This window comes from Artemia sp. Qi Xiang Cuo, chromosome 11 (assembly GCF_049724085.1).
Source record: "Artemia sp. Qi Xiang Cuo chromosome 11, ASM4972408v1, whole genome shotgun sequence".
In the NCBI taxonomy this organism is placed as follows: Eukaryota; Metazoa; Arthropoda; class Branchiopoda; order Anostraca; family Artemiidae; genus Artemia; species Artemia sp. Qi Xiang Cuo.
In genome coordinates, this window is record NC_142804.1 from 29,728,119 (window position 1) to 29,742,743 (window position 14,625).

General features: G+C 33.3%; 2 protein-coding genes across 2 annotated transcripts in view; one reads left to right on the forward strand and one right to left on the reverse strand.

The window, feature by feature from the left end:
• Nucleotides 1–11,510, reverse strand: part of Hgsnat (Heparan-alpha-glucosaminide N-acetyltransferase) — a 183,066-nt gene extending 171,556 nt beyond the window's left edge. The window contains exon 1 of the mRNA XM_089096670.1: nt 11,381–11,510. Coding sequence (XP_088952796.1) covers nt 11,381–11,470 — 90 coding nt within the window. The 5' untranslated portion in view covers nt 11,471–11,510. The remainder of the gene's footprint in view (nt 1–11,380) is intronic.
• A 145-nt stretch (nt 11,511–11,655) lies between these two features.
• LOC148946855 (1-acyl-sn-glycerol-3-phosphate acyltransferase epsilon-like) overlaps nt 11,656–14,625 on the forward strand; it is a 66,225-nt gene continuing 63,255 nt past the window's right edge. The window contains exon 1 of the mRNA XM_089097165.1: nt 11,656–11,880. Coding sequence (XP_088953291.1) covers nt 11,674–11,880 — 207 coding nt within the window. The 5' untranslated portion in view covers nt 11,656–11,673. The remainder of the gene's footprint in view (nt 11,881–14,625) is intronic.

A 14,625-nucleotide genomic window follows, 5' to 3' on the forward strand; every position in this document is an offset into this window, starting at 1 on the left:
TAAAGATTATCGTCATAAAATGCCAAAGAAAAAGAATCACGGATACATAAGTAATATTCTAATCAAATTTATGAGCCCCCCCCCCTCCAGTTGTGCGGCATCTTAGTGGCATCAAGGTATGGCATCAACGAAATTATTTTAATTTTGAATTGGGAAATATAAAGGAATTAAATTCATATGGCTTATGACAAGCTACGAAACTTTTAAGTAGTACCGCGCTGGATAATAAGTATCTCTACCACGTGGCGTTAACTCCGCCACAGGAGAAGGATGATTTGACACCTTAAAAGTAAATGAGTTACTCTTCAACTCGCATAACTCCCATTAATTAAGGATATACAAAGCTGATGTAAGTAAAGAAATAAATACCTTAGACACATCACAGCTAAATAAAATATAAAGATAAATGAAAATTACAGCTGCTAGTAGCTGAATTTTCGAAAGTATTAAAAAATAAGCCTATATTTTCAAAAAAAGGGCCTTAACGAAATTAATTGAAACTATGGATATTTTAAAAAGATTGTTTAAAAAGAAAAATTTGCCTCGTTGACTATAGGTTACTTGAGAAATTTTTTTTTGTTGTAAATAAGGATTAGAAAAATAGGGAAATTGAATGCCACAATAAATTAAAATGTAAAAATTCTGAGCTTCCCTCAAACTGATAAACAAATATAGCAATAATTAAAATATACTAACAAAAAATATAACGTAACCCTTTACTTAACTACTTAAGAAAAAAAAACCACTCGAATCCATATAAAAGATACTTTTAGCTAAAAGTCAGTAGTAGTACCTTACGCACTTCCAAGGTGACAATAAATTTTTTTTTCTTCTCTCAAGAATTAATAAAAGCACAGTATACATGGCAATTATAATTCGTAAAAACAAAATAAAACAACAGTTAGCGGACAACACCGTAAAATACCTTAAAATGGTATAGGAAAAATGACTTAAATATCCACATAACGTACAATAGTGAAAACGGCTGGACCCCCAAGCATAGGAGGTTAGAGCCAAGGATGGACATGGTGTATATTGTCCCACCATGCAATCACTTGACTTTCACCCTCTGTTAAGAAAAAGTTACAGGGATATGAGACTTGATTGCACAACAAGACGTTGCTTGGAAAACACTACAACTCATTATTTGTCAAATTTCTTAAAATGGCCTCTCGGTGATGGGAGGATGTGGCAAAGCGGAATGGTTGGGTGGTGTATATATAACATCCCTTTGCCCTTTGGCCTTTGCTCTATTATGAGGAACCACCATGCAGTTACGAATAGTTATCATCACATAAGGAAAAACTACAGTTTTGAAGTTGGACAAAATTACCCTAAAACATGGGGACCCGCTGGTCGAATAGCGTGACAAGTGGTGCATTATATCCCTTTAGTCATTATTGTTTGACCGGCGAACTCTCACGAGAATACAAACAAATCTCCCTATAAAAAGTGACTCGAAGGAATTACCCTAACCTCACCCCTAACATTAGAATAGACAAAAAAAAGTCCGATACGTGGAAAGTATTTAAGCCCAGTGATCTTTTTCACTGTTGATCATTTTCGGGGAAGGGCACTTAGCAACGGTACTTCTTACTAAGTACAACTTGAAGGGTTTATTGGATTCGAACCTTCAATGGGATCCGCAATTTTTCAGGTTACCCCAAGAGAATATAAAGACATAAAGAAAATAACCCTGAATTTTTTCCAAGAAGACGAAAATTTCGGAAGAAAAATAGTCCCTGGATTAGACGTAATCGTAAGTGAGGAACTATGCTGTTGCCAATCACACGTGAACTTAAGTTTCTCCGTGGTAGAAATAATAAATGACCATTGTCATTATCTCAGTTATACCGGAAATTCATTGCACAAAATATGCGAAAGAGTGACATAACCGTCACCCTGGAGGGTTTGCACCTTCTAAACCAATGATTGGTGTATTTAATGTAGCCTACCTAAATATACCTGAAAACGATAAGAATGATATAGTATTTGAGCTCCAATTTCTCAGCTCAAACGTTTCGTCATGGCAAAATTATCGACTCCTCGATATGCTTACATCCCCAAATTCAAAGGCGGCACTGCTGGATGATGCACCCATATTGAAATTAAAACCCAACGACAGTGGAAGAAACTGTATATATAAATAATCTCGTTAAAATGAATGATAAAAGAACCCTATAATATTACCTGAAGCGTTATAACTATGAAAATCGATTATTATCACAATTTTAAAAAAAAGGAAGTGCATTATAGACCGGTATTATACTAATATTTATAAAACTATGAATCCGATTAAATGCTACTAGACATAACTACATCATCAATATATAAAAAAAGGTAGTTTTTCTAAAATCTCTGTACTTTTAAGCCTATAAAGCGACCGTAAAGTCGTTAAACTAGAGTACGGAACTTTAGGGAAGCAACTATGTTCGAACACACAAATAGCCAGGTGCAAGGAGGCACCGGTGAAAAAGTAGTTCAACTTCAACCTAAAGTTACCTTGTTTATTCATTATTGGTTAATATGGAGCTTTAGATGACTCGAATTACGGTCGAACGAATAAGTACCCGATGTATTGAGGAAATGCCGGTGAAAAGGTAGTTTGACCTCGACCTAGAGTGTACCATGACTATAACCAATCTTGAAAAAGTTAACTAGACAAAAGTCAATATAAACTACCTCCTTTTGGCCATTGTTCTGAAATGTTCTGAAAGGACCAAATAAAGAAAAGGCCAAAGCAATTGTCGATACAGAGTTCATATGTATAAAGCACGCAAAAGAAAATGTCATATACTCAGCGACAATTCTCATTGTGAGTAAATCAGGGGAAGAAGTCTTCGCGAAAGAATGGAACGTCAAATACGATTTAAGAAAATATGACGAGAAATGGTATAGTTCCGGAATACGATTAGCAAATAAACCCAAATATCGATCCGTAACAGGAAAATCGGAAATAAAATACAATGCAAGAAAGGATTAGTACCTTCAATATATGTAGAAGTCACGTGGATAACAATGTTAGCCGTTCGCGTAATAATACAAACTATATTCAAAACCCTAAAGAATAAAACAAAAAAAATAGGAATAGATTACATTGCAAGATAAATTAACACATATTAATTTTAGCATTAGACAGGAAGGTGCAATTAACGAAGGCCATCATAATTTTCATTGTTCACGCAGTGGCCCAAGACGACATAAGGAAGGGAATCATACCTAAGCATGGGAACTACCCCCTAAATAGTCATATTGCATGAGAAATATGAATTCTCCTATTCACAAGGAGACCGAAGATTATCACATACGTGGAACCGATGTGGAGCGTCTTCAGCTCCTTCTAAAGGAATATTTAGTCGTTCACGAGGTTGAAGCTCATTGATTCCCCTAACCATGAAGATTTTGTTGACTCAAGTTATGGAAAAATTACGAGACCACGGAAACAAAACCCGAAGGAGGACTGTATTGAGCCAAGCGAGATGCAAAGCCTAAACCCAGAACTCCCTGATAACCCTTAAGAAAAAAGTAAGGGAGGACATGATCGAGCGACTGGGAGTAGAGGTCCTCATTCGTGCCATGTCCAATCCCAAATTTTCACCTAATTTTTTGTGCAAGCCCATACAGCTGCAAAAGATATATTTCTTAGGCGGCGTGGATGCGCATAAACAGTAAAGGTTTGAAAATTTTATAGTAAATCGAGACCTCTAATAAAAAACCATGTAATCTACCTCGCAAGTAATAGTAGAATAGAAAATTAAATGCAAAAGTAGATGAGTGTTGAATGACATTTAAAAATGCATTGAATATAGAACATGTACCAAATGCACATGTGTACATGTATACGTATAGTCACCAAATCTTGAAAATCTTATAGTGTTATTTTTTGTAATAACTTTGCTTATATCACAGTAATCTAGTAATTGCTGCAACATGCATGTAAAAGCATGAGAGTTGCCCTTAGTTGCTCTCTCGTTGAGTTTAACTGTACCCATACTAAAATTGATATTATTCATATGTCTAATCACGACTATTATTTCTAAAATAGTCCCCGCATGGTATTATGTAAATTGTGTATTATTGCTGTATGTGTCTGCCCAGATATTTATATTCTAGGAAGCAGAGTAACCAGTGCAAATTAATTATTGGTGTACCAGCAGGCAACACGGATACAACCCAGTAGCATCTACTTTCATCATTCGTCAACCACCGATAATTACTCACCAAGAAAGTCCCTGAAGACAATATCCTGATGACATTCCAAGTCACCCAAGCCTAGTACCAGGTAATATTATCTCAAGCAATATTGGCAAACCAAGAACCCCACATATACGTATATATCTGAATTAATAATTACCTAGAGAACCACCTCGACCGCAACGTCGTAAAACTACGGAGAGACCGTCGATCACTATCCTTAGACGGCAACGGCCTTAAGATTTAATGTTTCACTAAGAATAACCCTAGAGTCAATCCCTCAAGGATCAAGTATATTAAGCCCAAAATCAGAGATAATATGTTGAACCAACATAAAAAGCTGAAGTTTTGACTCTATCCAGTCATTATTAGATGTCACAAAACCAATCCATCCACCATGAGAAGAACCAAACATGATCTATTTAATGGGAAATATAAACTATACGTGCTAGAATTCTTTTCCCAAAACGAAGTGTTCAGAGAAGAAAATCAACCAGTTATTAATGTTTTAATCTCCATAATCAAGCCCTCAATGATTGTGCATCATTTAACGGGAAATCAAAGACAATGCGTCGAGCCAAGGCCCTAAGATCAAGTTTGATCCTGCCATAGTTAACGTTAAATGTAGAAACACAGCCCATAGTCCAAATAAAATATGGACTGAACGTGATCAATTTACGGAAAACACAGGCTGTAAGAGTATCAGCTTTTCCCAAGAACAAAAGTGTCCAAGAAGAGATACTAAGTCCAGCGATAAGGGTACCCATTTCCTGTAATCCATTCCCCAAGAGTTATATACCTAGTAAACAATAAAAGAAGAACTGAACGTGATCAATTTACGGAAAATACAGACTGTACGAGTATTAGATTTTCCGAGGATAAAAAGTGTCAAGAAGAGATACCCAGCCCAGCGATCAAGGTACCCATTTCATGTAATTAATTCAAAGGGTTACGTACCTAGGATACAATTCAACAAATCCACAACATCAACCCCTCGTATACGACGTGACAAACCACGTACGGACAATTTCATGCGTGTAGTCGTACTTGTGAAAAACATAAACACTTATCCCTAGGAACAAGTGCCAAAAAGCGAAATGCCAAGAAGACAAACCATAAAAAATTAGCCAACACAGTAATTAACTGAATGGGAGCCTAAAGTAAGAGTGACAACTTATGTGAGTATTATAGACACGTAGAATGATGAACTAAGTGTGAAATCTTATGTATCTAACTTTTAACTTTAGTGAACATAGAGAAACTTTTCATAAAACAAGTGAAAAATAAGTGTAAATTACATAAGCTCAATGTTGCAATCAAACATTAATGTGCCAAACTTTTTCTTGCAAATTATTTTAATTTCAGTGTGTTAAAAATTTAGATGTAGTTAGATGATTTTGAATTCAAATACTTATTGTACCAATAGAGCGTCAGGTGGAAGCATAAACTAGCATTAGAAGTAGCGAATATGTACCACGTTAAATAATAAAGTTCTTTTATTTACCACGTTAAGTCATTAAGTTCTGCTTTTGTAATTACAAAAGCAGAACATAGTTAGTTAAAACCAGGTAGAAGTATTAGCATATCAGGTAAAAGAATAAAAATATAATCGTGTCATTATAGCGTCGGGTGGAAGTACATTCAAATTTTAGAAAAGGCAAATATGTACCATTTTCAGCGATAAGATAATCTTATCAGATGAAGGTAAACTCAGTGTTAGGTGGAGGAAATAATAATTATTACGTAATCATATAACCTACGGTGTTAGTCAATAGAAACTCCTTGGCCCCTTCGCCAAATTGAGTGGGTAGGTGATGGACTTTAAAATAATGTTGTTATATATATAATCTAATAGAGCAATCGGAGATTTGTAAAAAAAAAGTAGAATAAATTCTACCAAAACAGAGCTAATTCAAGTACTAAAATAAATTCTTTTAAAGAAAAATCAAAATTTGAAAGTGTAAAGAGAGAGCATAACACAACGATGAGGACATCGTTAAGAATGGGAGGGATGATATGTAATGGGATCAATTCTCAAAAAATACATCAAAATTCCCCAATTAAAGTTACCCCAGTAAAGTAACATCACCCAAAAATATGAATCCAAAAATTCAAGTAACATACAGATTAAACAATTATCAAGCGTTCAATTTAAAATAGTAAAACATATTTATTTAAATAAACAATGAATTGTAAGAGTCTTTTAGCAAGTCTCAAGCCTTTCATTTAAAAATGAAGAAACAAATGTAGTTGATTAAACAATACATTGCAAAAATCTTTCACACAGAAAATGTAATAAGGAAATCTGACTCCGCATTACCAAAACATGCAATAAATATTAGCCTGACCAAATCTTATATGACAGGCGATTAACAAAGTAATTCGAATTATAAGAGCTCGAAATACCAAACTATCAAGAGAGTAAGATTTATAATACAAGAAAATAGTCACTCGAGATGCAAAATATATTTGTATAAGCTATTTGCTTTGTTCTGGATAATAATTTTAAAACTGGTTATCTAAATGAAATTAATTTTTATTATCATTTACAAACTTACACATAAATAAATTATGCGTCTCCTGAGGATTAAGCGAACCCCTGCTAGCAAAATGTTACAGTGTAAAACTTTGTTCGTTCCGAAAAAATTCCAAAGTGTTATTATAAAAAGTTATAAATTGTAATTAAAGTTACAATGTAGAACTTCGCTTTGTTAGAAAAATTCCAGAGTGATACCCTAAATGTCATAAACTTCAATTAAACCCAAGTAGCCCATTGGTGCAAGCCCGTCTAATAGTAATCTAGGACAAATAGTGCAGCCAATAGGGACTGTAAAATATACTTGTGACTAACGCCCGAATGTAACCTCTGGCGAAATTAGGAAGAGTACCGTAGATAGTTAGGACTTAGCAATGTTTGTGCCAGTCTTATTTTTAGTCTTTTTGAGTCTTAGAGGAGTTTTACACCAGTCTAACCGAGGAATTTCTTGTGATTTATATTATGTGAGTCCATTCAAAATAAACTTTCGAGAGAACCTTTTTGTCAGTGCATTAACTTTTGCGTAGCATCGCTCCAGATGACAATTTTGTATTAGTGTCTGGTATTACAAGTATGTTGATATAACCGAAGCTCTGCGACAATTATGTGAGTAACAATAAATGCATTACTTTCTTATTTTATTCTCTCTATGTTAATATTTCTCAAGTTTGTTAGTCCTTGTGGCTCCACTCGCTCCTAAGGGAAACTGAAACTTATCAGTCTGATGTCGACTCAGAAAGGCCGTTAATATAAGCTCCCTACATGTACTCCTAGTTTAAGCTCCCCACTCTAGAAGTTCAGCCTCCACTCAGGATGGCCACACGCGAACCGTCAGCTAAGGGCGTGACTATTTCCCCATTGAATTAATTAATTGGAATCTCCGTATTAGGAAACATCAGAAGATATAAGAACAATTTTAATTTTAAAAGAAACCCCCCCATTAGAATAGTTTGCTCTCTGAGCTTTATTCAGGAGCTGTCTTTTCTGAGGGAAGTTCAAACAAGTAACAATTATCCAGGTTGTTTAATTGACCAGCCTTTTTCAAAAAGAAGAAAAATGTTTCTGGAGATTTCTAAGGAAGTTTTAGAGACAACTGAAGAGAAGGATGTTTTTGTTCTTTGCCATGTGTTCCAGGGTTGAGTGAAAAACTAAAAAGAATTCTACAAAGTATTGGTTTAAAGGCAGCTTTAAAGAGTAGTAATACTTTGGGTAGTTTCTAAATTCTGGAAGGGATGAAACTTCAGTGGAGCAGCAAAGAGGAATCTCTCAGATCCCATGTACATTGCAGAAGATTGTGGTTAGTATGTGGGACATACTAACCAGAGAGATTACTACAACATCAAGATTCTAATTTGTCAGTCTAAAGGCAAAATTCCAAGCCTGAAGATTTCACATCAGCTCTATCAGAACACATTATTAATTTTCTGGAACATTTCATTATGTTTGAGAATATTGCTTTGATTTCTAGGAACCAGGATTTAAAGCAAATTTTCAGGGAAACAATTGAAATTAAAAAAAAAAAGTTATTCAAGGAAATAGCTTTGGATAGATATACAGGAGAATTTGGCATAAACTCAATTTATGATAACTTACTATGATCACATAAAGTAACTTAATTTCTCTTAATGTGTTTGACCTCTACCCAACTGATAATTCAAATAAAGCTGATGAACCACAAACTGGGAAATCAAGGAGAGTGACTTTCAGAATTGTGTTGAAAAAAATAAAATAAGAGCACTAAATAATATGTAATTGTTTGGTATAAAAATTGTTGGTTTTAATTGTATTACTTTAGTGTAATAGCTGATGACAGTCACTGTATATGTGATCAAAATATTCAGAGTTGTTTGTCATTGTTTTTGCTGTCTAATAAAAGGATTTATCCTTATTTGAAGTGTGATTTGTATGTATATAGCTATATAACTATATATATATATATATATATATAGCCCTAGGCTAGCCCATACACAGAGATGTTCTGATTCTTTTTTTTAGCTAGTGTAGCTTTATTTGGCATTATAAAAAAACTACTGGTGATAAATAATCTAAAAAATAATGCAAAGTCCAAATTTCAGTACATAGCTTTTTGAATAAACTTTCATACATAGGGAAGGTGGTACTGGGGTGTAACTGTAACAGCAGTGATTATCAAATTTGGAAAGAGCACTGAATGAGAATGGAATACATTTTTTAATATTAGTACTGCATTCCCATTCTCTAGAAGAAAAAAAATGATAAATTCTGAAAAATACTTTAAAATATTATAAAACAGTTACTAATATCATTCCTTATGCATACAAATAACTTTACCCTGCCCCCTAATGGTTAAATATATAACCCACATTGTACATATGCAATGAATTGTCCACATGTGACTCTTTTCTTTAAACTGATTTTATGGCAAACAAGCAATACAACACCAAATTCAGCATATGGAAGCTACATTGCATATATAGGCTACTATTAAGGGTATATTCCTTACCATTAGGGGAGAGGTTGGGGGCAATGTTTATTAGTACACCTTAAGGAATTATATAAGTAAGAAATTTAGAATGTTTTAAAGTGGTTTTAATAATTTTAGAGTGTTTCCTTCTAAAGACTAGGAATGTAGCACTAATACAATTTTTTTTTTCTAAAATCTAGTCTACTGTCAAAAACACTTTCAGTATCTTTTTCAGCTTTTTGGTTTAAGTTACAAAATAACAGCTTCTTTGAAAAAGCTCATTTTTCATCATTTCAAGTTTAGCTTCCAAAACAATAACTTCTCACAAAGTGCATTTTTCACTACTTCAAGATCAGGTTAAAAAAAAAACAGTTTTCTTTTCCAGGAGTGCAAACCTTTTCAAACAGTTGGGCTTTATGTTGCATATGTAAGAATTAATTTGGAAAGGTTGTGTAACAGGTCTTTTTATTTTTTTTCAGAATTCAGAAAGGAATTTTTCAAACAAGTGAATGATTTACCTATGGCAACTCCTTTAAGTCAATTTTTGGCCCTGGATTCACTACTGAAGGTTTCATTTCCCTAACATAACCCCTTTCCAAGATAGTAAAAAGCAGCTAAACTAGAATTTTACCATATTTACCTATATGTTAGCCTACAAGTAGATAACAAGTATCTTACCCTATTTGCAAATATTGTTGAAAGGCTAAACTTATGAAGTAGGAGCTTATGTTTGTCTTTTAGCTAGAAATTTATCCAAAAGTCATAAAATGTACCCTGGAAGCAACATTTAAAATCAGTTTATGCTAGTAGCCAAGTATTTTATAGAAATGTAATGAAGTAGGCTAGGCCAATGGGTAATTTTGTTGCAGTTCATATTAGTGACTCACAAATAAAGTAAACATAGGCTACCACTGACTGCCCTTTTATATGCTTTTTCTATATATAATAATCATTTTTGTCACAAATGAATTTTACTCCCACCCCTATATATACCAATTTGGGGTATATATTTGCACATTAGGGGGGTGGGGGTAAAGTTTATTTCTGATACAAATGAGAGATAATTTTAAACTTTACCCCCCACCCCCTAATGTGCAAATATATAGGCCTACCCTGAATTGGTGTATATAAGCGTGGGGTAAAATTCATTTAAGACAAAAATGATTATTATATTCATAAAGAGCATAAGAAAAGGCATCAAATGGTATGTTCCCTTTATTTTTAAGTCAATAATATGAACTGCACAAATTTACCAGCCAATGCTTAAGAATTAAATTATTAGCCAATAGAGTTTAGCAAAGGGGAGGCAAAAGGCCTATTAATTTCAATGTTACATCAAGATGTTATCAATATTCTAGGTGTCAAAATGACATCAAGATGTCAAATGGTATGTTCACTTTATATGTAAGTCAATAATATGAACTGCAAAAATTTACCAGCCAATGCTTAAGAATTAAATTAGGGTAAGACACCCAGTAGTTGGCCACCTGCCTATTCTCGGACAGAATTTAACTAAGAGGGAACCTGTTAGTTACACAGTTAGATATATGAGTTTTCCCTGTTATTTTATATTTAAATTTCACTTCAATGGCTAATGGAAAGGCAGTGTGATCTAAGAAATTATAACAAAGAAGATGAAAACAGTATTTTCCCTACATATCCTGTTAGTTAACTAACAGGGGAACCAGCTATGTATAAAAACTTTCTAAGCACATTAGCCTAGAGGTAGGTTCCCTGTTAGTTACATTCTGTCCGAGAATAGGCAGGTGGCCAACTACTGGGTGTCTTACCCTATTAGCTAATAGAGTTTAGCAAAGGGGAGGCAAAAGGCCTAGCCAATTAATTTCAATGTTACATCAAGATGTTATCAATATTCTTGGTGTCAAAATGACATCAAGATGTCAAATAGTATGTTCAATTTATTTGTAGGCTTTTCGATAATATGAGTTTAGTAATTATTTAGTCAATAATATGAACTGCAAAAATTTACCAGCCAATGCTTAAGAATTAAATTATTAGCCAATAGAGTTTAGCAAAGGGGAGGCAAAAGGCCTATTAATTTCGATGTTACATCAAGTTGTTATCAATATACTAGGTTAGGCCTAGCCTATCTGTTCAGCCTAGGCTCTCTTTACAAGAAAAACTAACTAAAGCACTTAATATTTGGCCAGCTAACACCATATTGCACAAAATAAAACAGAAATTACTTTTTCACATTCTGATGAGCGACCATAAAGCCATGCAGGGAGGGTTGGTGATAGTATATCCAAAGTAAAAGTGTCAAATTGCAAGTCCATTGCAAACCTCACTTTTAAGTTTTGAATAGAAAATAATAAGCTGTCGATTCAATAACTTAAATTTCACAAAGTCGTCCAAATATGGGTCAGCCTGAAAATGGCATGAAGAAATAGAAATTATCAGCATAATTTTATACCTCATAAACGCTGTACAAATATGAACAATTTTCAAAAGTCTTTGGCATGAAAGCACTCATTTAAAAATGTGTTCTGTTTTAAGATATGCGCGTTATATATTTGCCTCTGGTTTTATGTTTGGATCTGCTCCAACATTCTTTGTTGTTTGGACAGGATGGAGAGGCATATCACTCCTTCTCCCAAAGTGGTTATTTCAAAGGATTGATGATGATCTTTTTGGAGCATACCAAAAACTTGTCTTATTTTTCTATGAGCACATCACAGGGTTAAAGGTAAGGCTTGGTATCAGTATAGCACTTTCACTCTCTAGAGAAAATGCTATAAAATTCTGAAAACTAGCCTAGCCTACTTTAATGGTGGTGTCACTTTATTGCTTATGTGAAATGACCTAGGCCTTTGCTATGAAGCTTCACATTGAAACTTAGGTATATTTTCTGGTAAATATTTTGCAGTTTTTATTATTTACCTACCAATAAAGTAAACTAAAGTTGATTTCTGATGCAAATGAGGGGTAAGTTTAAAACTTTGCCCCCCCCTAATGTGCAAAAATATGTGCCCTGAATTGGTATATTTAGGGGTAAAGGTAAAAATCATTTGAGACCAAAATGATTATTATATCTGTAAAGAGCATAAAAAAAGACATTGAGTGGTATGTTCACTTTATTCATAAGTCAATAATAAGAATTACAAAATATTTACCAATTTTCCAATTAAATTACTAAAAGGATAAGTAAGAGATAGACATATCTTTAGAATCAGAATTTCACCCTCAATCCAGATATTAGGGTAAAATCCAGGAATGTTAATTTGCATCAGGAATGAATTTTACCCCCAACCCCTAATATGCAAACATACCTACCATGAATTGTATATATGCAATTTATTTTCTATTATTTGGACAAACTGTTCAATCAATGTAAAGAAAAGGACAATTTACAGAGAATTCAGGGTAAATTTGCAGTTGGGACAATAATTTAGCTAAGATGAAAGTGAATACATCACTTGATGCCTTTTTTATGTTCTTTCATAACTCAATAATTGCTTCTGTTGCAAATTGCATCTTGAGCCCTTAAAGGTATTCATTTTTGTAACCATCCAAAGAAGTTATCAACAGTAGTTAAGTTATTGAAAAGTTGTTAAAAACATCTCTAGTTTATAAATAAGTTGTTCAAGAGTAATATATTCAGAAAATACTTATTTATTACAATTTAAACCTCATTTATTGGGCAACACAAATATAAACCATTTTCCTAATGTTTCAAGTCTTTCAAATGCCATCAACAAAAATAGCACTGAATTTTGCAATTCAACACTTTGTTGTAGACAATTCAGGGTATATACTTGCACATAGGGGGGTGGGGTGGGTAAATTGCATGGTAACTTTGCAGTGGACCATATAATTTAGCTAGGGTGAAAGTGAAAACATCATTTGATGCTTTTTTTATGCTCTTTCATAATTTATATAAAATACCTTTGGGGCCCTTTTAAGGGCTCATGATGCAGTTTGCAACAGAAGTAATTATTGAATTATGAAAGAGCATAAAAAAAGGCATCAAATGATGTTTTCACTTTCATCCTAACTAAATTATTGTGCCACCTGCAAATTTACCAAATTCAGTATATAGCCTATATAAGACTTCGGGTATATATTTGCACATTAGGGGGTGGGGTGGCAGTTTGGGTAAAGTTCTTTTCCAACACCAATGGATATTATACTTAGACTCAGAATGAAGTTTGATTTCTTAGCTATCTCATTAGTGAGTTAATCAAAAGATATGCTGAAACTTGTGAAATCAAAGTTAAATTCCTTTCTTCTGTTTTTGGGTATAAAAAGGGTTAAAACAATGGTTTCAAACTTACTATCTCATTATAAAATCTATTTTGTCTAAGTTACATAATCTGTAAGCATTGATTTATCACAATTAAGTAAGATAAATAAAAATCAAAACAATTTCTCTATTTTTCCATACACCATGTTTCTTCTGCTGGCTTTGATATTCTTTTACATATTGGTGAAATGGCCATTTTTAAGCAGCCTAACTGAATAAGAAGAAAATTTAGGAAAGTTGTTTTGTATGTTTTTTTTTTTATTCAACTTAATCTTGCAAACCAATGTTTATGAATTACACACTTTTACAAAATGGATTTATAATGAAATATTAAGTTTGAAACAAATGTTTTAACCCATTTTTGTATCCTAAAAATATAAAACAAAATTATTAATTTTAAGGGGCTTAAAAAGCTTGTTCATTAGGGGTGGGGCAAAGGAGGGTTAAAGTAATACAATGCACTTTTAGGAATCATACAAGTAAGTATTCTAGAATTTTTGAAGAACATGTATATTCTTGTTTCTTTGGGTTTTTTTTCAACTTCATTTAATGTATAAAAGTATAAAACACTATTCAAAAAGTAAAAGTAAAAAAATTGTTTCAAGTATGTAGTATTTAATATAACAAAATTGCTTAATCATAAGGAGTGTGATATTGTGACCTAGATCACTTAAATCTTCTTTTTTCTAAGTGTTGCATATATGCCACAGGAATAGCATCTCCAAATGCCATCTGGAATGGCCCACTTCCTGTCAGTTTTAATGGCCCAGCAAAGATTTGTTCATTGTTGACAGTGTAAATGTCATCAACATTTGGCCATTTCAAAGTGTCATCTGTGATTCTAATCCACTTGAAAAATATTAGTTTGGACTGACCTTTGTCAGGAAAGTCCAGAAACCTAACAACAAAATATGACATCTTGTTTTTTTTTGTTGCTAAAGAAAACAGTATAGTAGTTGTCAAGCTGCAGTTCAACTTCCAACCCAAATTTGAGAATTTTTTTTTTTAGTTTCATTGATAAGTGCTAAGGAAAGGGAAAAATGACTTTCATGTGAACCTTTGAAATTTTTGGCAGTAGCAGGTACCCATAAATTTGTCAGCTATATTTTTTGTCAGCGGACCCTGGAATTTTGATACCAATTATTTCTCATTTGTTTTACATGTTCAGTGATGTTTCGACAGAGTCAC